A 27,031-nucleotide genomic window follows, 5' to 3' on the forward strand; every position below is an offset into this window, starting at 1 on the left:
CACATACTTTGTATATGTTGGGTTTTTTTTCTTTTTATTTTCTTTAGCAGTTTGCACAGTCTGACCTCGGGACCAGCAAAGTGCTTTTGATTTTATAGAGGTGATCGCATTTGACTGGATATGATTTATTTCTGTTGTATCAGCTTTTTAGAGTTTGACAGTAAGATCTGTACTGAGGGCAATTTAGTTCAGGTGGGATTAAAAACGTCACATTAAGCTGGAGTTTCTTACACTGAGATGTAGCAAAGGAAAGAAAAACACAAAACAAATTGCACTGAAAATTTGGTCACCAATAAAAAGTTAAATCTTTATGGATTAACACTGGGTTGCTTTTTTCCCCTTAATAAATGAAATGATCATTTAAAATCTGCATTTTTATTTACTCAGCTTATCTTTGTCTATGATTAAAATGTGTGACAAATATCCAAAAAGTAAGAAATCAGGAAGGGGGCAAATGTTTTTTACACAGATACCCATTAGCAAAAAAGTCTTTCTTCCTGCTAAATCATCCAACTTCTGCTTCTATGTACCTGACCTACAGAGGTTAGCCTCAAAGCAGGCCGGCAGCACAGCCTAAGGAATACCTGTGAATTGTTTTTCTTTTAAATAAATACAGTTAATTGCTACGAGGAGGTACTAATCAGTTTGCGTTTTTTTAATTTGGGTGAACTGAACCTTAAAGTAGAAACTTATTTGTTGTATAACAAAAAAAATTGGAGTATATTTATTAGCAGCCCCTCATTAAACAAACTCTTAAAGCTTTCCGAGGGCAAAATATAAAAGGTTTTTGAACCCACCTTGGCGAAACTCCTCTTATCTGGCTTGGCATAGTGTGTGGCATAGGTGCAGGACCCCAGGGTGCGGTAGCTGGGGTTGGAGAAGCAGCCACCTAAAGAGCTGCTACTGGGAGAGGACTCTGAAGAAGAGAGCAGGCCTGTGCACTGCAGCCCTGCTGCCCCAACATCAAGACATGTTCTCACATACTGAGCTCTATGTGTCATACACGCATATATATGTACACACCATGCAGACATGTACAGTGCACCTGATACAAAGTATTTAACCTTTAATTTAATCACCCAGATCTGAAAAAACGGATCATTCATTGTCTTTACCTGTTGGTTGTGTAATTTCTCAGCAGGTTACGATTACCATCAACTGCTCTGAATTCTGTTGTATGCCATTCTAAACATAAATAACACCAGTCAGATGAAAAGGACAGACACACGGATATCGTACCTGAGAGGGAGTAGTCAGTGGAGCTGATGTTCAGGGCAGGTGTATAGGTGACACTAGGCACACGGTGGCCTTTCTCTCTTTGTCGATAACGGAACCAGACCACCAGAGCAAGCATGGCCATGATCATCAGCAGCAGGAAGACGATGCCCAGGACAGCCCCCGTCGACTGCCGCTGCGATGCCAGAGCTGGGCTCATCTTGGTGTAGGGGTTCAGCTCCTCCATCATCAAGGCCGCTGAGGAGAACACAGATGAGTAACACTGCATTTTAGTGTTTGACACACTCACATCACCTGTACAGTGTGATCAGGCATTTTTGCTGAATGAGAATTTCAGAATAACATTCCTCTCATTTCACTGAATTTATTGTTGCTATTGACTTTTATTTTGGTATTTTGCCATGATAAAAATGCACGTATCTACAAAGGACAGATAATAAAAGGCAAACAGTTAAGGAGTAGGGTGGGGTGATACCGCCAGACTGGCGGAGTCTGCAGTGACACGGGTTCCATAATCTTCTTTGGAGGTAAACAGAGAGCTGAGCACGAACATGAAGCTGTTGAACTACTTTTGGTAACCGAGTCAAGCACTCAGTCATCGCCAGATGCTCGCGGCTGCCATCTAGTGTGGATTCTGCTTTGATGCCTTGCATTAATCCCTCCCTCTGTGCAGATCTTGCAGATGTTCTGTTATTTTATATTTTATTATTCAACTGAACTGAGGGTACATCTAAAGAAACCAAAAGAATAAGTCAGATCATGTTCCATCCTTTCTCTTTACAGAGCCATTTGTTCTCACCCTGGTCACAACGGATGCCTTTAAAGCCGATGCTGCAGTAGCAGGTTCCGGTCACGTAGTCACAGGTGGCATTGTTCATACACTCACACAGCTGCTGGCAGCCGTAGCCAAATGTCCCTGCGGGACACTCTGGACACAGGAACAGGGATTTAAGACATCTTGAACTTTAACACGTGAATGTGCAACTCTCCTGCATGTAAGAACCACCAAACACACTCACTGAGCTCACAGCTGTGTCCTATAAAGCCTGTCCTGCAGGAGCACTGTCCCGTGATGTGGTCACAGTCTGCTCCATTCTGGCAGCGACACACCTCAGCACAGTGAGACCCGTAGAAACCTGCAGGACAGCCTGAAGGGAAACACAACCACTGGTTTAAAAAAAATCGATATTGTGCTTTACATGTGGACAAGAACTTTCAGTAGCAGCAGCAATTTCACTCTGTCACTCTTAAGCCATCTCTGTGCAGAGACATGATCAAAAACTTGAAATGTCTTTGGAAGCATTTTCTCTGGGACGAGCTAATCACTTCTGTCACAGTGGAGCCAAAGTGGAAATTCAACAAAACCACAGCCTGAGAGCGAAGTGCTCTATCGGGGGGATTTGTTTCCCCTGCACAAACAGATTTCTCCAGATTCACAGAATCTTTTGAAATATTCAAAGTTTTTGCAATTTTACATTATTTTTTTTGCAAACTGGTAAAGCCCTGCCCATCTTTCCTTGTGAGAAATTCTACTAGATGCTGTTTTTATATTTATATTTTTTTAGTATCACTTATGTTTCCTTTTTTTGTTGTTGGCGCTGTCCCCACTGAGACACGCTCACAACATTAAACTCAAAATGAGCTAATATTTTTCATGAAATAGTAAACTGTTTCTGTTTTCCGTGTTTTAGTGTGAATAAAACATGGCTTTATGAGATTGCATTCTCATAAAGCCATCTCACAGCTTTTTTAGAATTGGATTTGTAGTTTTGTCTTTTTCTCCCTGCATTTTTCTTTTTCTCTTCTCTTTCCCTTCATCCTCCAACCTGTTGTGCAGACAGCTGTCCCTCCCTGTGCCTGATTTCTTCCCATCATCGCTAAGTGGTCCTCAAGGGATCCTTGTAGGGGATCATCTGATTGTTGGAATTTTTTTCTCTAATAATTTAGGGTCTTTACCAAGGTACAGCACATGACTGATGAAAGATGTCAAAGATAGCAGAGGCAATACTATTGCATGGACATATATGGCTATCAGTGGAACTGGGTCACTAGTGTGATGTTTCGGCACTCATCCAAGTGACTTTTTCAGTGTCAGCTGACTGCAAGTTACGTAAAAAGGGAAAGACCATCTCTGAATCGAGGAGGGGGCCTACCTGTGATTGCAGCCAGTGAATGGTACTCATGGCCATTGATCAGTGGGCTTTGATCTTACATTTGCATAATTCAGGGTTCATCAGCATTTTTCAGGGTCAAATTTAAGCACTTTTTAAGCACTTTCAAGGTCCATTATCAAGCTTTTCCAGCACATTACCAAAACCAGAATGCATGTTTCACTTTGCATCACCTCAGTAAGACCATGTAAAAATTAAAACAAATCGTCTTAGGTTGACTTAAATGTTCTTTGTTCCTCTTTCGTTAAAACAGAGAAAAATGCACCACACAAAAATGCTGAAAAAGGAAATGGTTGTCTTATATGCATATAGTGCACAAACTCAAAAAACTCATTTCTCTCAAAAATGCAGATGTGCAAATGTGAACAAATCACCTTGTTAGAGATGCTCATCTCCACTTGGAAAAAACAACCACACAAAACAAGAAATCTGCACAAATGAATAAGTCTGCTCATCAGATATTGATGCTTCTTTCCTACGTGACACAACAACAGGACAGATGTTTGTTACTTTAACTAGTTAAGCAAGTTTGATAGCTAGCAAAATAATAATCATAGTTTTAAACATTAGCCTGTGTTATGTACACAAACTCGAAATTATTTACTAGGACTCACCTGTCATGTGACTCAAATCCCGCCAGTGTCGTTTTGCATCAAACACTCATTAAAACAGCAACGTCAAGGCCCCGACTGTCCGGAGGGAGGGGCGGGGTCACACATTGAAACAGACTGACACGCGTGCGAGGCAGCCCAGGCGGACAAATTTAGCTTTTACACTTTGCGACTCATTTTATTTCTCTGATAAGAAAACGATTCGGTCAGATAGTTGTTTGTGGTGAATGAAATATGGTTTCAAGCACGTTCTGAAATTCAAGCACTTTTCAAACCTTGAATAAACAATATTAAAATTCAAGCATTTTTAAGGATTTCAAGCACCCATACGAATCGTGATAATTATGATCAAGGAACTGACCTCCCAGCCCATCGTTCCTTCGGTGGTGCTAGTTTCAGTCATTATGCAAAGATCCTGAGACTGAACAGAATCAACTTTTGGGGGTTCACTGATGATGTGACTGCTCATAGAAATAGCAGGATGAATTATCAAGTGAACGAGGCTATCAGCTTCAGCCAAATACTCCAAATTGGACAGCAATTTGCAGTGCAAATGGAGAAATTCAATCTTTTTCAGTGTTGAAACTAGAAACCACAAAGGAATTGAGGAGATAAGAAGAAGGGATTTCAAGGGTATGCAGTTTTTTCACCTGTCACTAGATGGAGTTAAAGGTTTGAGGTACTAACACATTGCAAATAGTGAGTGTGCATTAGTGATGAGCTCTCACAGCAGCCAGAGTGTTTTGCTTGGTCTGTATGTGTATATGAACTGCCGGTGTGTGTGAGAGAGACAGAAACATACGCTGAGTGCAGTAGAGTCCTGTCCATCCAGGGCTGCAGATACACTCTCCATCTGTAGCGCTGCACTGAGCTCCATTGTGACAGTTACATGTGTGGATGCAGTCAAGGCCCCATGAGCCCCAAGGACATGCTGCCAGAAGCACACAAAAATAAGTGCACAAAGACACATACAGTACACAGAGTATGCAATAAAAGTCAGCACACTCTTGTACAGCAACACTATAATGCCCCATCACAGCAAACTGGGCAAGTCAAAGTGTCGTTACTAGGATTCACTTCTGCACATGGGCACTTTATTCTCTCCTCTTTTTTCTCTTTTATTCAATTCATCTAGACACGTATAAGTCTAGTAATATATAAATACATAATAATATGTCAAATGTTGCCACAGTGAAGACCAGACATACATTAGGATGCTGTGTGCCCTCATTAAACTTACAGATAATTGAGTGACTGTGGTAGATGCTCAAAGTAAGAAAGATAATTAATGTCAAAGCCACTCCAGTGACTGCCTTTAGGAAGTTTTTTTCTTCAGCTGTCTCTCACTGGTCAACTAAAACACGTGGGGTGAATAACAACATACATTTTATTTGTTCTTTTGTAAAACTGAAGTTAATAAATGCTACGGTACAAAAACGGCTATAAACGTTTCCTCTTACGCTTAGAACAGTCTTCGCTGGTCCATCCAGGGTAACACTGACAGGAGCCATCGATGGGGTTACAAGTGCCATTATTAGTGCACAAGCAGGTCTCGGCACAGGCTTTACCGAACTTTCCACTGGGACATACTGTGGAGACACACACACAGACAGGATGGGTTCAAGGTATTAGATTAAAAACAATATTCTGCCAATACTATTAACACAACCTCCTTGTATTTTGGATGTATTTGGATGTAGTTCTACAGTTTGACAGCAGACAGACAACAGCAAATAGAAGATAACTGGTTCAGATATCTGTTCCTGTTGTTTTTCATAATTCATTTGCTCAGCTTCTACCCATATGCCGTGAGTATGTCAAGAATGCTGAACATTCGAATCATCTCCTGTGAGATCACAAGGACGCGAGCAAAACTGCGTGTTTTTACCAAAGGAAAGTGGAAGTCTGGTGGATTTCAGTCCTGGTTAAAATGATGACACGTGTAGTAACTGGTGGTGCAAATGCAGTGTATTACTAATTGATACTTTTAATAAAGAAGCCGGGAAAAAAGTTCCTCTGTAGATTTAGCACGGTCAGTCTCTTCATGCAGTCCAAGAAACAGTGCACGACGCTGCCCTCAGGGCTCTCCCTGACCTGATCATCAGTTGCAGTACAAAAGATGATTCGTCATGGCCCTCTTATTTACATGTTTCTGTTTCTGGACACATACTTAGAAGTACTTCAGTATTCAGCTCTTCAGTATACCCATGAATGAAGAAGACAAGTAGATTGTTCTGATGCTGTAGAAATAATACAGAAAGAAAAAAATACTCAGAAAAGTTGTGAGAATTTCAAATTCTGACATCCCTGACAAAGTAGACCAGTTCCCAAACTTTGCACAGTGCTGTACAAAGCAAAACCTGTACAACATTCTTATACAATATACACACAATATACAAGAAAAGATCCAAAGTACATATTTTATAAACACTACAACAAAAAAATATTCATTCATAATTTAAACATTCTTCATGATGGAAAAAAGACACAAAAAACTGAATAGAAACAAGAAATATTGAGGGAAGAATAAAGGGCCAAATATGCTTGGAAAATACAAGTGTTTGGTAATACTGGGAAGAGCCCAAAGATACTAAAAGGTATCTACATGAATGTGCACAGCAAAATCTCCAGTGTTAAATTAACACTGGAGAGTGTCTATATGGGTCCACACCTCTGAGTGTTAAATACAACACTGTTGAGTGTTAAATTAACACTTTTGACAGTGTTATATGTTTAAAAGTAACCTAGTCAGTTTTGAAGATTAACAATGGCTAACACTGAGCAGTGCTGATTTTCTAACACTGGAATATTTCTAACATTTTGAGTTATTTTCCAGTGTTAGAAAATCAGCACTGCTCAGTGTTAGCCATTGTTAATCTTCAAAACTGACTAGGTTACTTTTAAATAGGGATGGGTACCGGTGTCCGGTGCCATCATGGCACCGGTTCTGACATAAACGGTAGTAACCAGACCGAAAAGCAGCGCACATTTCGGTGCTTTATTTCGGTGCTTTTTTTTCCTGAGCTGTGATACACTTCTAGCCAATTATTTTACGTTTCCCAGGATAGTAGGCGGGGCCCAGGTACGTGCGTTCTTTTAGAGCAGAGCTACAGATTAAAAATGTCCAAAGCGAAGCGGTCAAAGTCTGGCTGTACTTCACAGCAAAATATGCAAACTCAGCAGCAACAAGTGCTTTAAGCTGATACTGTGATACTGTCAAAGGAGGTAACACCTCAAATCCGATGAAACACCTGGCGACGCATAGCGTTTTTTTAAAAGCCGAGAAATGCGCCGTATTTGATAGCTTGCTGCGAGACCTCACACTGTGCACGTTGGGTGGGTTGCCAGTTATCGGACCCGGAGCAACATCCCCCAAAAACCCGAAGAATAGAGTCCTGGCCCCTAGCCCTGCCAGTGTAGCAGAAATGATGAGGATGATGATGCAGCAGCAGCCGTTCTTCTCTGCGTGAGTAGCTTCATGTTGTTCGTGTGTAATTTACGTTGAGTAGGCTAACCACGTTATTACATTAATGCATGTAAGGTGAACTAGCAAACATCATCATAGCTACATGCGGCTGTCTTCTTGTTTGATTGCAGATACTCCCTTCACCCTGGCCAAAAAGGCTAAAATGACCAAAGAAAAAGTGGAAAACAGTTAAACATGAGAGGTTTTTGGACAAAGTTTGTGTTTTTTCCATTGATTAAGCACTGCTTCCAGCCAAGAGTGATACCATATATGCCACATAGCTGCAGAAAAGGCTAACATTGTTATCTTTTTACAAAAAAACCAGCTGAACATGAGAGGTTTTTGGACCAATTTTGTGTTCTCCATTCTTTAAGCACCGGTTTGAGCACCGGCACCGTTTCAAAAGTACCGATTTGGCACCGGTATCGGATAAAACCTAAACGATACCCATCCCTACTTTTAAACATATAACACTGTCAAAAGTGTTAATTTAACACTGGAGATTTTGCTGTGTGGATATGATCAATGAGAATTAAAAATCTAATTTCACACAAAAGAAAACATAGGTTATCCAAATTGGGCAGTGATGACCTTCTGCTTCACTTAAATGTTCAGTACAAAATGATACTGTTAATTTCACTTTGTGCTTGTTTTTAATTTGATGGGAATTCCCATTCCAACACTTTCAAAGCGTTTTACTGCTGCTATGAGTTTGGACATGAAAAAGAACATCTCTAAAGCCTGAAAGCTGGAACAAGCTTTATCCAAAACTGGTTGCTTTTGCTGACAATGGAGATTTTGGATGCTATCAAATCCTATTTCTCAAGCTTTAAGTTTTCCATCTTCTTGATGTTGCTATCACTTGGTATTGATATCACTATCACTAGGGCCTTCTTCCCTTGTTTTTTCACCACTACAATGCCAGGTTGGTCAGCCATCACCAGTTTGTGTGTATATGGAAGTCCCACAGGATCTGAGCTCAGTTATTCCCGATCACCTTTGGGGGCTTATCCCATTTTGACCCCGGAACTTCCAGGCCATACTCGGCACCCCCTGCTATGTGCTTATTGTGAAGAATAAACCTGTGACCACAAGGAGTATTAGGAGGTATTTCCCTAGTGGAAATGCAGAGTTGCTCTGAGGCAACAGACTGGTAGGCGTTTTGTGAGCCCCACAGCGAGGAAATCAGTTGGCCTACTGTGGAAGAGGTCATGCCTCACTCCTGTAGCAAAGACGTCACATCCCAGCGGCACCGACTTCCCACATCATGAAGACCCTCGATCAGCTCCGACCTATAGTCAGGCCGCATCTGGACCACCTTCACTTTACTTACCAGCCCCACCTCATAGTGACGTCATCTACCTACTCCATCACGTCTTCACCAATTTGGACCAGCCAGCGAGCACCGTGAGGGTCTTTTTTTTTTCCAGTGCATTCAACACTATCAGGCTGACCCTCCTAGCTCAACGACTCAAAGCGATGGATGGTGGATGCCCTTCTCGTGCCCTGGATTATAGACTGCCTGACAGGACGGCCATAATATGTGTGTCTTCAACACTGTGTGTCTGACAAGGTTATCAGCAACACCGGGGAGCACAAGGGACGCTCCTCTCCCCTTTCCTATTCACCCTTTACATCCCGGCACAGACACCTGCCATTTTCAGAAGTTTTCTAATAACTGGAGGTGATGAAACAGACCACAGGGAGTCAGTGGACATGTGGTGCAAGCAGAACCATCTGCAGCTCAATGTGACAAAGACCAATGAAATGATTGTGGTCCCCGTTTCCATCCAAATGGTCAATGTGCATATAGTGGAGGACTATAAATACCTTGGAGTACACACTGACAACAAACTGGAGTGAGACAAAAACACCACTGAACTGTACAGGAAGGGCTAGCCCTGTCTCTATTTTGTGAAATGGCTGAGGGGTTTTTTAACATCTGTTGGACAACGCTCAAGATTTTCGATGAGTCTGTTATGGCAACTGTCACATGCTGCTGCATGGTTGAGGGTTCAGATATCTGAACCAGATATCTGGTTCAGATATCTGGTTCAGATATCTGTTCCTGTTGTTTTTCATAATTCATTTGCTCAGCTTCTACCCATATGCCGTGAGTATGTCAAGCTACCATTAGCAAGTATATGTAATATAGTATATATATATATATATATATATATATATATATATATATATATATATATATATATATATATATATACACTACTATGACTACTATGGATCAAAGCATACAAAGAGAATATGATTAAGACCAGGAGAGTTCAGAGAGCATAACTTTCAGGAGAGGGACTGCTCACTATTTCCCTGTTGATCATCTATGAAATGAGCACACAATTAATTTTAATTATCTATGCTGTGGCTCTCTGGTGATGCCATTCTGTCCTTCTTTACAATAACTTGGTCCAGGGTAAAATGCCTGAGTGACTTCTTGAGGGATTATTCTGAAACTACAAAATGTACACATATTCATATTCCACACAAGACGAATCCCCTGACAATATCCACCGAGTGCATTTTGTGAGGAACACGTGTAATTTCAGATGCATTGCCTTGTTACTTTTTATGTCAATGTCTGAGCAAGTAGTGATGATGCAGCAGTCAATAATATACTGAAATGTTACCAAAACTCTGTCCAGTGTTTTGAAATATTACATCAGACAATTCACATGCATGTCTATACAAGCTCAATTAAAATGATTAAAGAACCTCTGCATCACTCTAGAAAGCTATTGTTTTTAATGACTCCTTTGGCTCTAACAAGGGAGCCCTGCTCTACCTGTGCATTGTATGTCATGTACTTTGTGCAGCAGCTGGAGGAGCAGCATACACTGTACACCTGGATATCAGTATAAAGACAACAAAGATGACTTTACGGTCATGAAGCAGCCAAATATTGTGTATTGCATTTCCACTTGGATATGATCCAAAAAAGACAGCTGAGAGACAAAGCTGATGACGAAAATCAAACAATCCCTGCTGATGAATAAATAAAAATAACAAGTCCTGCTGATGTTGACCTCTAGCTGCCAAGTTCAGCCAAATTCAGCATGATGAACCTTGTTTGGGGGGATAAAACTGCGTTCTGTTTTTGCCTACTGTTAGCTTTCTTGTGTATACATATAGTATACAGACATAAGCTACCATTAGCAAGTATATGTAAGACAGCATAGACATACTACAGATTTCTTTTTGTAACTGTTGAGGCCTTTACAGACTAAACAGAGGCTCAAAGATGTAGCACACCTCTGCACACCTCCCTCAGCTTGTTCCTCATCTGTGGGTGAATAACTGTTGCTATAATTCTGGACCAGGCCGTCTCACTTCTTCTCAGTAGTAAAGATTATTGTGGGAGACAAGGTGGTGGCAATAATAAGGTAGAAAATGAACAAAGGTTGTTAGAGTTTCTATTTATTGTTGTAAAGAAAGGGAGAGGTTTTTCATCCTATTCTCCACCTGCATGCGTTAAGCAAGCATCTGCAGTCTTACAAGTTCAAGATGCTAACACTTTTGAATGGAGTTGACTAAAGATACTGGGTTACAACAACTGATCTAAAACTACACTGACTTACTTTCTTGGTACAAGGGGTCACCAAAGTGGGCATGTCCACATCTTTCATTTGGTACAGTTTCTTTTCTGATGCAACCAAGGGGGATTCATGCCTGTGGCTGGAGGCAAACTGGCCCCCTTTCATTTGCCAAGAAACCTGCTTACTTTTATGTGGCTGTATACTTAGACCACAGCCAATTTGTAAGGTTTGCACTCAAAGTTGTAACTTACAGATACCAGGTTCTGCCTTTTGGGTTGTCTGTCACTTCTCAAACCCTCACCAAATGTTTTGAGGCAGCGTTAGTTCCCCTCAAAGACAGCGGTATTCCTGTCATTTGGATCAAGCTAGTGCAGGATGCTACAGAGAGAAAGCGGCAATGCAACTGTTGTTGGATCTGTCACACAATCTGGATTTCTCAGTGACCTTTCAGTAAAGCTTGCTACCCTGACTCAGTAGTTGTTAGAAATGTGGGCTCGAAATACGCTCACCTTTCAGCCACGTACATTTGCGAGGACACTGAGTGCCATGTTTCATGTCAGCCTCGCTTATTTTCAGTTGGGATGCTGATTGGGCTTCCAAAGGATTTTAGCTTTTTAATTTCTTTGCTGTTTTTCTTGCTGCTCAGTCTTTTAAGCATAAGAATGTTTCAGTGCTGGACTGTCTCACACTATCGATTACCAAAACTTGCTTATTGGCTCTTCACGCTTGGAGGGAGCCCAGGCTGCTGAGCTAGGAGTCTGCAATTGGAAAGGTGTCTTTTTCCAAGGTCATGTCCACAGACACCTCCGCAAGGGGATGGAGCTGCATTTCCTGTGTTATGTTGATTCATTCAGGATGTGTATTTATTTGACCATTTATTTGTCTGCTAAGCGAATCCAGCCAGAGGTAAATCTGTTTGAACACAGGGTCTCCCACTGGGTTGTGGAGTCTCCCTAGCTTACAGAACCAAAAGTCTCAGTTTGCATCAGGATGTAAGAGCACTTCCACCAGTGGAATGGGTGATATTTGTGCTCCGGTCGTCATCACTGTGCTTTTGTTTAGTTCTATTACTTGACCGTGATAGTGCAAGTTAAATACTGGTCGTCTGACTCCAGTTCTGTGGCTGCTATGTGGGGTGTGTATATGTGTCACATACTGTATGTGTTGTGCCAACTAAAGTGATTGAAAGGAAACAAAATGTTATGACTGTATCTTTTGTTCCCTGAAAGAAAGGAACAAAATAAAGCCCCAGGTTTGTCCATCGACAGCCGGACTCGGATGACGGGGTGTATATGTGCAGTTATCTTCAACCAGGATACACACAGGTGTGTTTTACCTCTTCTTCAGGGCATTAAAGTTATAGTTCGTCACATTTCATCTCTTTGGACAACTTCATTCTTGCCTTTAAGTCTTGTGAAATACCACTTTAACATTTTTAAAAACAAAAGCTAGTCTGTGCCATTTGAAAGAGCTAAAATAATCAAATAAAGCCACACAAACATTCTGCTCCCTCGTTTGTTTTTGCATTGTTTCTGTGGGTGGGTGGTCAGATGCTACTGAGCATTTTTTCTGTACACCTGCATTATAATGCAAATGTGGTCACAAAAATGATTAAAGAAGTAAGATTTATGAAAATAACAAAATGTCTATATTACTTGTGAAAAACGACAGAAAAAACTCCAGTTTTTTTATTTTTTGTGATTTTCACATTTTTGATGTTGAATTTCATTTAGTGTCTGAGCTTTTAAAACATGCATAAGAAGCTGGATTGTGTTGGCTGCCTAAGGGTAAAACGTCTTTTAAAACATGTTTTGAAGTTTTTCATTTAAAATGCAAGACTGCAGAAGAGAATGTGTATGTTTCCTTGGTCCTATATTCATATTAAACAAATAAAGAGGCAGGGAACACTGTTTGATTGCTGCTCACACTGACATTATGGACACTGAAATTAAACCTCTATTTCAAAAAAGCACTCTGTGTTATAACAATGATCAAAGGTTTAAACTTAGCCAGTGTGTTGCTGTGTATTAAGGTCCATTAAATAAGAAGTGGGTTTTTTCTTCTTCAAGCAGGACACCATGTGTGATATGAAAAATGTGAGGTAACCTTTTTTATTCCTAAAGTTATATTTAGGACAATGTCTCCTGTAGTTATTACCTTATGCCACATACTATCCACTAACAGAGTAGCTAACAGTAGGTTAGTAGCTAATGTTAGCTTAGCTAATAGTACTCAGAGTAGCCACAAAATTTAAGTAAGGTTGTCGTGACATAAGCTGAACATTATTATTGTAAATATGGATAGAGAACTAGATGCAGAAAGTGACACACACACACACACACACACACACACACACACACACACACACACACACACACACACCTACAGTAATATAAACTGTCAGATGATGAAGTAAAATACAAATTATATCAAAGCAGCCATAAAAATAATAAAAAGGAGAACCAAAGTTCAAGTAATGCAGATACCTGTGAGTTGTAAAGTACTGAAGTACAGTACAGAGTAAATGTTGATCAGCTTTTTGAATGAAAATGACTGGAGACTCACCTAAACTAAGTGCTAGTTGATAAAAGCTGAGGTCAGTCTGCTTTAATATTTTTAATTATGCACCACACTGAGTTTTGTAGTGTGGAAGCGATATCTGCAGCAAACATGGGGTGCACTAGACCATATTGATTTAAAAGCTTTTGTGAAATAAGGTGAAATAATATAATAGTGTATAATAATTATTGCATTAATTAAAATGCATTAACATGTAAAAATCTTAAAACAAAAGCTTTTTTACAAGCCAATAAAACTCTAGTCCACTGACCTTAGGGTTGTTAGGTTACTACTTATTATTACTAATATTAATGAAGGTTTACACCATTGTAATGTCTTGTTGACATTATCAGCTGTGTTATGTACATATTGATTCAAAGAGGCCAATTTCATGACATGCTGTGACAGCTGACCTCTGTCACAGCATGTCTTTATCCTGTCTTCCTTCTCTCACCCCAACCGGTCGCAGCAGATGGCCCCGCCCCTCCCTGAGCCTGGTTCTGCCGGAGGTTTCTTCCTGTTAAAAGGGAGTTTTTCCTTCCCACTGTTGCCAAAGTGCTTGCTCATAGGGGGTCATATGATTGTTGGGTTTTTTTCTCTGTATCTATGAAGCGCCTTGAGGCGACTTATGTTGTGATCCCGAAGAAACCCCACCCTGCTTCTCTCAATGACTATCGCCCTGTAGCCCTCACCTCAGTAGTGATGAAGTGCTTTGAACGCCTGGTCAGAGACTTCATCATTTCTTCACTACCAGACACACTGGACCCACTACAGTTCGCTTACCGTCCAAATCGTTCCACAGACGATGCCATCTCTCATCTCCTCCACACATCACTCACTCACTTGGACACTAGAAGGGGGAATTATGTTAAAATGCTCTTCATAGACTACAGCTCTGCATTTAACACCATAATTCCCTCCACACTCACCACCAAGCTGGAGCATCTGGGACTCAGCTCATCTATGTGTCAGTGGATCTCCAACTTCCTAACTGGCAGACCACAGGCAGTAAGGATGGGTGGACATGTCTCAGCCTCCACCACTCTCAGCACTGGAGCCCCCCAGGGGTGTGTTCTGAGCCCCCTGCTGTACTCTTTGTACACATATGACTGTGTGGCCACTACCAGCTCCACCACCATCATCAAGTTTGCTGACGACACCGTCGTGGTGGGCCTGATCTCTGATAACAACGAGACGGCCTACCTGAAGGAGATTAGGAATCTGGAGAACTGGTGCCAGAGGAACAACCTCCTTCTAAACGTCAGTAAGACAAAGGAGCTGATAGTGGACTTCAGCACAAAGCAGGAGAGGAACTACCAGACCCCCGTCATCAACGAGTGCCCAGTGGAGAGAGTGGACAGCTTCAAATACCTCGGAGTTCACATCACGCAGGACCTGTCATGGTCCTGTCACATCAACACCGTGGTGAAAAAGGCCCGACAGCGTCTCTAAAACCTCAGACGCTTGAGAGACTTCCAACTGCCCTCCAAGGTGCTCAGGAACTTTTACTCGTGCACCATAGAGAGCATCCTGGCGGGAAACATCTTAACCTGGTTCGGGAACAGCACCATGCAGGACAGACGAGCTCTACAGAGGGTTGTGCGGTCAGCTGAGCGCACCATCCGCTCCGAGCTCCCTGACCTGCACTCGATCTACAGCAGGCGGTGCTGGACCAAGGCCAGGAAGATCGTGAAGGACCTCAGCCATCCCAACAACGGACTGTTCTCTCTGTTGAGAAATATATTTATTTATATTTCTTCATACATTCTTATATAGTTCTATATTGTGTATTTTGTTGTACAGTTATTTTATTTTCAACTTTAATTTATATATTTTATCTTATTCTCCCAGTTAAATTTACCCTTCATTCTAATTTGTGTTGTACAGTTATTTCATTTTTAACCTTAATTTATATTTTATTCCTTCCTAGTTAAATTTACCCTTTTTAATTTTTCATATTTATTTCCTATCTTATTCATAGCCTTTTTCCTTTTTTGTTTTCTTTAGGTCACGAGCAGTTGTCCAAGCATTTCACTACATATCGTACTGTGTATGACTGTGTACGTGACAAATAAAATTTGAATTTGAATTTGAATTTGATTTGGCGCTATATAAATAAAATTGAATTGAATTGAATTGAAATTGAATTGAATTGAATTGTTTTCAGCGTCACAAACATTTTGCATCAAAGTACAGGTCAAACTTCAGAATGATGATATGCTTTGTTGTTTTCACTACAGCCACTCGTTCTCCTTTAAAGGCTTAAAGGCAACATCTCCTTCATTCACTTGCAGATTTAAAACTCATAAACATAACCACACATAAGGCTACCTCATCTATTCAGATTCAGAAGACTTTATTTATCCCCAAGGGGCAATTAAGAGACTGACCTTGCCGACCGTACATACAATACCATCTATGTTGGAGACAAAACACTGTCAGTGCTCCTGTTGCCTCCTGTTACGATCAGCAAGCCTGAACACAGAGTACAGGCACATTTCTATGCCTTAGAAATTTCCATTGCATAGACATTTTATTTTATTTGACTTTGACCTTTGACTGTACTTATTATTTATGTATTTTTGCATTTAAAAAAATGTTTTCTTTCAACAATGTCATTTTAATATGGCACATAAATAAAGTCAAAGGGATTAGTTTTTTGACAGATGACCACTTCCTTCTGTTTTTTCACTTTTTAATATTTTATTGTTGCCCATTAATAAAACAAAAGTATTTCTTATCCCATTACATGATGGAATAATTACTCGATTACTAAAATAATCAATAGCTGCAGCCCTACTGAAAAGAGCTTTCAAAGACTTAAAGGTGTGACCCAAGACTTTTGTCTGCATAGTGTTTGTAGAATTGAGGAAAACAGCTGTGGGAACAGGTTTCTCTCGGGGAATTACCTGCACTACAAGGGTATACTGTTATTTGTTAAGACTTTCACATACGCTGTTCTTTTAAGATCCTACATATACTGTTTTTTACATTTACCAGTCAATAACATATTTAGCTGCAAAAGGTTATCCAGCAAGAGAACAGGGATAGAGCTGGACTGGCACTTCAGGCAGTATAAAGCCTCAATGCTGGACATCTGATTTATCAAGCCTCACCCAGTTATCTATGGGCTGCTCAAAGATGCAGTGGCCAGCAGAATGGCTAATGTAGGACAGGGCATAACTAAGGCTGTCCTCATGTTTAATGATGATGAATATTTCAAAGCACACTCCTCCACTGCCTCTATTTAAAACTCGACTTAGCAACAGACCTTGAACCAACTGGGTTCACAGGAGGATGAACACCTATTCAACCTACTGAGAAACTAAACCAGACTAAGATATTGATGTAAAGGAGGAGGCAACAAAAAGATTATTGAGATAAAATGGTTGAATACTTTGCACTAAAAGGGACTAAGAATGAGTTCACTTGGTAGATTTTCCACTGAAACGCCAACAGTCAAGGGCTTTGCTTTTGAATGCAGAGCTTGCATTCTGACCTAAAGCTAATGAGAGATGTCAGTGTTTTACAAAAACGGCTGCGTTAATAATGTCAGGAGGCTGACTGCAGTGATTATATTGGACGCCAGCTCTGTTCTGGTGCTGTGCCTACGTAACCATTAAAACACTATGAAAACACTAAGAATACAGGTTTGGACAGCTTTCTTAATACATTTAATTCATTTTAAAAGCATATTTTATATTTACTCATGCAATCTTTGTCTAGAATAAAAATTGGTTTGATGATCTGAAACATGGAAGTGTGATGAATCTCCAAAAAAATTGAAATTAGCAAGGAGCAGTGGCGTGTCTAGAAAATTTTCGTTGGGGGGGGCCAGGTAGGGGCACAGATTTGGAGAAGGGTGGCAGATGTAATTGGCAGATAATGTTAAAAACAATTCTACCAACCGTTAACCATAATTCAATAACCCTGTAAACCTAATAACCGAATGCACTTTTAACTCTTATTAGAGTGAGATTTTAACCACTACGGTGCAAAGTTTTTAGATACTGCGTTGATAAAGTACAAGAGATACAATCAGTCAGTGTTTATTCAGCAGTCAAGGACAGCAATATTTGCATAGTATTTTTAATGACATGTAGTGCACATATGTTTTGGGCAAAAACATTTTTGAATATTAAAATACGAACATTTTTAACATACAATTGGCAAATTAGCCAATGCAAAACCAATGCCTGTTAAAAAAAGAAGATAATCTTCTCACAAACTGGTGTTTGATTTTGAAACAGGAAAAAAGTGGGGAAACAAATGAAAAGACTAACATTTGAATGAAACCTGAAAGCAAGTAAATACTTTCTATGCTGCCTTATGGTAAACTTTGGTAATATTGATCAAGAACAACACTGGCTGATGATGAAATCCAGTCAGCTGGCATGGTGACACTGCCAGTATAACCTGCAGGGCTGGACTGGGACAGAAAATTGGGCATTTTGACTACAGACCGGCCCACCAGGTATTAAAGCCATAAAGCCTTTGAATGAAAACAAATGTTGCTGTGACAGTGATGTACACAGTCTTTTTGTATTTGTATGATTTCTATACATTTTACGTCAGATAAAAACTTTGTTTGCAAGATTCAGATAATTATTTAATAAAAGCTAAATATTTGAATTGAGAATAAGAAAGAAAAGTATTTCTTTGTGCCCCCCTCTCCCTGTTAATGCCCTACCTGCCCCCTGGCAACACTTTGCTAGACCCGCCCCTGCACAGTTACCAGCTGTCAGCTACACAGAAAAGGATCCTGGTGTTATTTGTCTCTCAGAAACAGCTCATAATAAGTTTTTAATCCTACAACTGTTTACAACTTGCATAGTTCCCATTTCTGTATAGCTGTATATCTCAGATTTCTGTAAAGTTATTTATTTCATATTCTGTATAGTTTTTCATATTTATATCCTGTTCATATCCTGTACATAGCTTGTACTCACTACAGCCTGTACATACTTATAGTTATAGAATATTCACAACATACTTCATACCGTGTACATTATAACATACCATAATAGACCCATTTCTGTAATATACTTACATATCTATATTATTGCTAATATATATTGTAATATATCTATATCACTAAAGCACTTCTGGATGGATGCAAACTGCATTTCGTTGCCCTGTACCTGTGCATGTGCAATGACAATAAAGTTGAATTCTATTCTATTCTATTCTATTCTATTCTATTCTATAACTTCCCTTCAACTCATTCATGTCACTTAAAAGGTAAACCTGTTTCTCCATCACCTGTTCAGCTCTGATGATTCAGTAAGGACATCTCCTGGTTTCATCTTCATGTTTCCCTCTCACCACATAAACAAACCGACATCATGACCAGCAGCTTTACAGCTGTGGCTCCAGCAAACATCAGCTGATACTAGAAATTAATATTAAATAAATTCTAACAACAGCTGATCAAGCTTAAACGTGCTGCTGTTGTTTAGCGCGACATCCGCTGGTTTCCTCTTTCTGGCGCAGAGTGGGCGATAAACAAACAAGAGAACCGATCAGCTGATCAGTTTCACGATTGAAGTAGCAATAGAAGAGGGGGGGGGGGGGGGGGGATAGGGGAAGAGGCAGCTGTGCAGCAAAGACGCAGAATAACTCCAGCTTTGTGTCTTTTTCATTGTAGCTGAAGTACGGGACAAACTGCGTCTCTTCTCAGCTCAATACGAAACGTGTAATATTTTCTCTGAATCAGGGACCATTCCATTTTTTAAGGAGCCGTTGGCAACTCTACTAACTAACCTTATGAATAAAATAAAGTTCACTATCAGTAACATCATAGCAACCGAACAGCTGTATAGAAACTCCGTCATGCTAGCTAGCACGCAGTACGAGTTATTGCAACTGACTGTAAAAAGTCAGCACAACGAAAATAAACTCCACCTGAACTTGGTTTATATCTGACCCAGAGAGACTGCAGGTCATAACTTCTTACCTGAAGTTCAGTTCACCTGACACTCGGACCAGCGGCCGCCTCGGGTCTCTCCTCCTGCCTCACCTTCCCTCATCCACCTGTTGCCTCTGTGGAAACCCCGCCATAGCCACCACCAAACAACTGAGTTATTTTTACACATCGGCCAGCATCTGGCCAGTCCACCACCTCTCATTGTTCATGCAGTTACAAAAAAAAAGAAGAAAAAAAGTCATCAGCCCACCGTGCAAATGTCCGATGGCTAGTCCAGCTATGTTAACTTGTTAATCTTTTGCGGTTCGCGCTTGGCTCTCCTACCTTTGCTAACATGATGCTCATAGTGCAGAAGCCGGTGCTGCATTCACTTACCCTCGGATATCTGAGCTTCACTGTGAAACCATAATCGTACATTTGATATTTCATTAAATTTTATTGTTTTAGCTTCGGGGTGGCACCTGGGGTGGCCAGTCTGGTTGGGGGGGTGGCCTGTGCCCCCCCAGGCCACCCCGCTGGACACGCCACTGGCAAGGAGGTAAATACTTTTTGACAGCAGTATGAACAGATAGATGAAGTTGCTAACCTCAAGAAATCCTCCCAGTGGCTAGAAAATACTTATTTAAAAGACACTACAGTGATCACGGTAGCACAAGAACAGAAACACATCCATAGGGGCAGAAGTCTACCACAGCTGACCTCTATCTTGGAGAACAACCACTACACACTGTCCATGTCAGTTTTGATAAGCTAGCAAAGTTTGTTTTCAGCTTCCAGACTTTACTTAGTTTGTAATTGAAGTATAAACAGGGCACCAACTCTGAGAAAAAAAGACTATGGAACCCAATGACAGGTTCATCCATCCATCTTCTTCTGCTTATCTGAGGACGGGTCGCGGGAGCAGCAGCCTAAGCAGCTTGTCCAGGGGAACACCATGCTTTCCCAGGCCAGCCGAGAGATATAATCTCTCCAGCGTTTCCTAGGTCTGCCCCGGGGCCTCCTCCCAGTGGAAGGTGCCCGGAACACCTCATCCAGGAGGCGCCCAGGAGGCATCCTTGTCAGATGCCCGAACCACCTCAACTAGCTCCTTTCGATGTGGAGGAGCAGCGGCTCTACTCTGAGCCCTCCCGGATGGCTGAACTGAACTAAAGGGAGAGGCCAGCCACCCTTCGGAGGAAGCCCATTTCTGCTGAACCCATCCCTGACCCGGAGTGGGCACTCCACCCTTTTCTGGCCCAATGAAAGGTGCTATATGCACTGATGTGGACACTAAGTCAACATCAGTGCAATATCATCAACAGAAGACAGCTACGATCAAAGCTGGAGATTCAAAGGCAACAGCACAGTGAAAACGATAGTGAGAATAATGGACAAACATTCTCTATACACACACACACACACAACTATATATACACACACATATATAAATATATATATCGTATCAGGGGGCGTTGGGGCTTAAGAGGTTAATAGCATTGTTTCTTCCTCCCCTCAGCAAGTATTGCTAGTCTATCTATCTCAACTTCCTGTTAAGCACACTGCTTTTTGCTGTTTTCCCTCAGAAGCTCAAAATCTAGCGCTTTTCAGTTTGTGTCCAATCTATATCATTTCAGTCTATACCAAGCATAGAACAGCAGTTCCTTCATTACACATAAATGACTACTGTATAGAAAAATATTGCATGTTAGTCTATTGCACACTGAAATGTGGACTGCATATAGAAATATATATCACACTGGATACATTTGATTTTGTGTGTATTTTACTGATTTTGTTTTTTGCCATCAGAGTGACTGTGGTGGGAAAGAAGCTGTTGTGGAAGCGTGTTGTGTGTGTGACAGACTGTCCACTCTGCTGCATCTCTGGCTGTATCCTGATTGTTTTGGTGCAAAGAGGGTGTGACCTGAAGCAACACATCATCAGAGACCTGACAATCTCTGATGATGTGTTGTTCTCTTTTCTTACAGCGCTCTGTTTGTGGCTGTAGTGAGACTCAAAGTAGCCACCAACCAAGAACCCCCAGCTACCTGACAGAGTTTCATTAGTGGAAATGCTTGTAGATGTGAACACTGCTCTACGCACCATCCCCACTGGCAGTATCACTGAAATCTTAAGTACCTGGGTATTCCACAGGCCAGTGGGAATGATTCAAAAATACATGAAGTTCCACATTTCATGATGAAAAACAGAGCATCTGTAAATACATCAGAAAGACGGCCCTCAGAGATTGCCTCAGACAGCTGAAGACAAATGGTGATGCTGAACAGGAAGAGGAATTCATGGACATGGACAACCAAGTCCCTGCATGGGATTACAATCAACACATAGATGACGTTGCTAAGATCAAGAAATCTGTCATGGTTTGTGTCTCTGTGTCTGAGGAGCGTGTGGGATGCCCCGGTGGCCACCCTCAGGCTGGGCCATCACCTTCACACCTGCATCCCACTCCAGGCGATTACCAGGAGGACTATTTAACTCTGCACAGACGGCTGCTTCCACGCCAGTCCGTTAGTCACCCCTCAGTGGTAACTTGGCTCCCTACAGAGTGTGTATCCAAGTGTTGCTTGAACTGTGTTAATTCTATCTCCATGTGCTCAGGTTACTGTCTGGTGTTTTGTACCTGCCACCTGCCTGCTTGGATCTCTGAGTGCAGAGTGTTTCTACTTCTGTACTTCTGAATTACTTTTTAATGGAATCAGACAAACTGACCTTCATTGCAGAGGGAGCCAAAAAATCCAGCGAGACATTTGCAGTGGCCGGTGACGTGGTGGCAAGCCCCATCGCTGTGGACACACTGAGGACACATCTGACTGCAACGATGGCCATAGAAGCCAGGAGAACATGCTGTGGAGGAAAAATCCACATTATGGCTCATCATGTGCACTCTGTGATGGTGTGTGTACTGGGAATAGCGTTCTAACCATTCCCTCGTCCCATGGGTCAGCCTGTTAGCTGTATTAGTTTTGATTTGTTTTTCCTTCCCGCACAGGAAGGACTCATAAGTCTTCCTCTGGCCTTTAATTTGCTTTAATTGACGTAACTCTAATTGCTCTAACTGGCAAGGCAACCCTCTTCCCTCATGCTACAGGATTTTCCTCATTATGATAATTGTGTAAATTCTGAATCAAGAGAGCTTAAATGTATTACTCTGATGCCAAAAGAAGCAGAAGAAACGGTCATACAAACACACTCCATGTACTCACACTATGAGCATCATCAGACTTGGGCTCGATTTCAAGCAGATGCAACATGAATGAGTTGCAGTTATTTTCTTAAACAAAATAAATGAACTTTAAGCTTCAGTTTCACTGGGCCATTACCATGGGAATTTAGACTCTTAATGTCAGAACATCAGCATCACCCATTAAATAAACCACCGTGTACAGGTTAATATTACAGAAGAGGTGGAAGTGCCAACATAACCCACAGCATCCCTCTGGCCAGCCACGAGGACTGTTTCTGTTTTTGTAAGACAAATGCTGCGCTCATTAAATTGGCTAATTAGTTCTAAAACAAATTTTACACAGACTTTATTTCAAAGACCTGTGAAGAAGTTACAAACTGGAATAACAAAGATTATCCAGTAGAAACAGTGCACCAGGTGGCAGCTATCACTTTATTCTAGTGCCGTTAATCTCGTTAAAATGACATTAACGGCATAACCGCATTAACGCGGTAAATCTCCGTTAGCAAGTTAGCGCCCCGTGCGTGGGACTGCACGGCATCAACGCGTTAGCAAGGTTCACTCGTTAGCACGTTAGCGCTGTCCAGCTCCACGCACAGGGCGATCTGGGCTAACTTGCTAACAGAGATTTACCGCGTTAATGCGGTAAACATCATTTTAACGAGATTAACGCTGACAGCAGTATTTCATTCATTTCTCCTTTTTTACTAATTGTATAGGAGTCTTGCTAATAGTACTATTTGTAGTTCCTATTTAAAGCAAAATGTCAGGATTTCTGCCACCACTGCAGCTGTGGCCGAGTGAGTACAGTACACGACTGCAGAAACGTGGGTGTGAAAAATAATCCTTTACTTCTTCTGCAGTTGGTGCCCCGGTAGCCTGGAGCGCACACACAGGTGCCGTCCTCTGGAGAACAGGAGCCCCCGTTCTCGCAGGTGCAGCTGTAGGAGCAGTTGGGTCCCCAGCGACCCTCCTCGCACACACTGTCACAATGGACACCTGCACAAAACACACAAAAACACACACAATGTAGGCTATAGTAAAGCAAACAGCTTTATTCTGTCAAGCGCTGAGCTATGAGCTCTTAAATAAAGTCAAACTGGTATTCCTAACACAGGAATACACACATGTCACTTAAAGGTGAAAAGTGAGACGGCAGGGTGATAAAATAAATAAATAAATCAGCAGAGATGAGTAGAGTTCTCACAGGAACTCAGCTAGCAGTTAACGTAATGTTGTACTAGCAAACTGTGGGCTGTAGTAAGATAAATCTGGTCACCTTCACTTAATTGATGTCTTCCCATTGGCCCCCGATTGTGATATTTGTGATATCTGTTGATCAATGTAATGTTTACACACTTATTAAGCATTGGAAATGTCAATAAATTGTTATTTAGTTCATTATATTATAATCAGGCTGTCTGCAGGTTTTTGTGTTGTGTTAGTCTAAAACAAAAAGATGGTAAACTGGTGTGCATGTAAAGGTGATAACTGGCATTATGTTCAACAAAACCAAAAACGCTTTTAATTATTTTGCTGTCTAAATATTCATTTGTGTGTGCACATGTATGAATAAATGTCAGTTTATATGAATAAACACATAGAATCTCACAAATACTACCCAAGACTTTTCCCCGTCTAATTCTTTGTGTCTCCGTCTTTCATCAGTCTTGCATGTGTGTGTGTGTGTCCTGAGGGGCAGGAGTCTGTCTGCACAAAAACTGGTCTGCACAATAGTTCAGAGCCCGTACGGCTCACAGGGGACAGTCTGACGGAATAAAAACAGAGAGTATGTGTAAATACAGTACACGTCTCACTTCAGCCTGCAGCTCATTAGAAACTTTCTTTGACATTTAACATTGCTTTCAGACATTATGATGCAATTAATAACATTATAACATCTAAACTTAACATAAAAAGTAAAGAAATGTTTGTTTGGTCGATTATTTCTTTGTTGTAACAATCCTTCTTTTCAATAGATCGTAGAGTGCTGCTGGAAAGTCAGTTTATTTCCCTTTACATCCCTAAGATCTCTTTAAATAGTAGAGTTGTGTATGTGAATTGCACCCCTGAAAAAATTGCCACCAAATCTTCTCAGCCAATGCCCAACAGCTTATTCTGTTATTGACTCTTGACTTTGAGCTGGTACTGCAGGTGCTGGCTGTCAGGTTCCTGATTGGCCCAGATTAACAGCACCTTTGAGCACGGACTCAGCTTCAATGGTGAGCTGGTGTCTGCTTCAAACATGTCCTGTTTATAATTATATCTATGTACCTCTATCCTTCAACAATGCATTCATATGTAGTGGAATGGACAAATAAAATAAAAGATATTTTCTTCAATCTTTCATTTTTATAGTATGACTGCTTATGTTTATATATACCAAATTTTCCAGTGCTTGAGCCTACAATAATAATTAATCTTATCGTATGTTATCTTAAAATCACCCATTAGAATTATTTTTTCCGAACACTAAATCAGTCACAAAAATCAAATCAAAACTCTAAGTGCCAGCTGGACAACAGATAACAATAAACTGCTTTTTCCGTTATCTGTTGTCCATCGATGGTTAATTCAGTTCAGTTAAATTTTATTTAATTTATATAGCACCAAATCACAACAACAGCTGAATATTGTCTAATATTGTTATGTAGAGACAGTAATACAGAAAAACCCCAACAATATGAGTACGCACTTGACAGTAGGAAGGAAAAACTCCCTTTTAACAGGAAAAAACCAGCAGAACCAGTCTCAGGGAGGGGCGGCCATCTGCCGTGACTGGTTGGGGTTGACGGGGAAGGAGACAGGACAAAAGACATGCTGTGCTTCATAAGTTGAAGACTGCTGCTGCTACTCGTCCATCCTGTCTTGAGAATTCTGACAGGACGACTCGGGTGTGTTGATTCCTGTAAACTGACGTATTCATCCCGCTGTAACCAGGTTTCCTTCAGTCAGAATAAACTGATGTGTTGATCAGTTATTAAATCCTTTACTAACAGGGACCTTATGTGTACTGATCTACATTTAAGTGCTTTATCTTTGGTGCAGTTGAGGATGCTATATTGTTATTTAATTTCATTTGGAATTGTTTTTTTGTGAACATAGTTTCTGCAGGGATGCGGCTCTGGATCATAACAGGAGGAAGGACGCTGCAGAGATGGTGTATAAGACTCTGCTTCCTGGTCCCAACTCTGGATAAATTTGGTCAGACTTCTACAAATGAGAGCTGCTCCATCTAAAGGAGGATGGGTACCATCTCTCCTAACAAGACCACGTTTTCCCCAGAAAGTTGTTCAGTTTACACTTTACTCTCTGCAGACTTTTAAATTTGATCTCACTGAGTCAGAGTGTAATTAATCACAGGAGAATCTTTGGGGTCTTTAATTGATATGCACTGTATTATCTTTCAGCTTCACAGACTCTCACAAGTCTAATTGTCATTCATAGTTATTACCTGAACTGTAATTACACAGGCTTACTAATTTCAGTCTAACGCAGATATCTGGTGTTTCTTTGTTTCTTCAAACTTCATGTAGTCGTTAACTCTAAACTTTGATCTATCTATTCATCAATATGTTGAAGTTTCCCTCAATGTCAATTCATTATCAGTTTTCCCTCTGGCAGTGAATAAAAATGTCCTCTCCATATTCATCACCTCTCATATTGATCCTCTCTCACCACAAGTTTACTAATTGACAATTAGTAGATGAAACAAGGAGAGGTACAACTCGAACATGACAATTAATAAAGTAAACAAGGGCACGGTGAAGTGTAGCATCACTGCTGAGGAGAATGTTTATGTAAAAAGGCTCTCTTAAAGGTGCCTTATCCATGGGAACATTTGTAAAGTTGAATTATTGAAAACAGCTCAAACTCATCCAAGCTTGAACGTCCCTAGTTTTAGAATTATAGGTTTGAATCTGCTGTGTGTTTGTCATATCGATTTGTAGTCTGAATTCATACCTTATTGTTGTCTGCACCCTTCTCCTCGGTCTTCTATTCCCCATCCATGTTTTATTTTATTCTCCTCTACTGAATGTGTGTTGAGGTATTTTCCATAACTGCTTCAGCTGCCCTCATTTCAGAGGGTCTAGATATGGCCCATGATCCCATGTCCCCTGAAGAGGCCAAAGGTCAAACTAAAGTGCATTTTTTAATCTCTTCTGGAGTGTTTTTGATGAAGATTCATCAGTTTCATTGGATAGTTTTCAACGAAGTTGTTCTTCTCTGAGACCATGTGACTATAGAGGCACATCTAAAATAATTTTTAAACCCACTCTCAGTATATTTATTACTTTGTTGTGCACCTTCGATTTGATCTTCCAAGGGC

General features: G+C 40.8%; 1 protein-coding gene across 5 annotated transcripts in view; it reads right to left on the reverse strand.

Moving 5' to 3' along the window:
- LOC120715268 (multiple epidermal growth factor-like domains protein 11) overlaps positions 1-27,031 on the reverse strand; it is a 254,980-nt gene that overhangs the window by 20,333 nt on the left and 207,616 nt on the right. For 3 of the 5 annotated variants that reach the window (XM_040002151.1, XM_040002150.1, XM_040002149.1), the window contains exons 15-22: positions 23,554-23,700; positions 22,227-22,361; positions 5,479-5,607; positions 4,821-4,949; positions 2,256-2,384; positions 2,036-2,164; positions 1,240-1,473; positions 798-949 (exon numbers count right to left, since the gene is read on the reverse strand). In XM_040002151.1, the coding sequence (XP_039858085.1) occupies positions 798-949; positions 1,240-1,473; positions 2,036-2,164; positions 2,256-2,384; positions 4,821-4,949; positions 5,479-5,607; positions 22,227-22,361; positions 23,554-23,700 (1,184 nt within the window). Of the gene's footprint in view, positions 1-797; positions 1,474-2,035; positions 2,165-2,255; positions 2,385-4,820; positions 4,950-5,478; positions 5,608-22,226; positions 22,362-23,553; positions 23,701-27,031 lie in introns of those variants that run through there. The other 2 variants (XM_040002152.1, XM_040002153.1) reach the window with 2 other exon arrangements.

This window comes from Simochromis diagramma, unplaced genomic scaffold (assembly GCF_900408965.1).
Source record: "Simochromis diagramma unplaced genomic scaffold, fSimDia1.1 OVJJ01000430.1, whole genome shotgun sequence".
NCBI lineage: Eukaryota > Metazoa > Chordata > Actinopteri > Cichliformes > Cichlidae > Simochromis > Simochromis diagramma.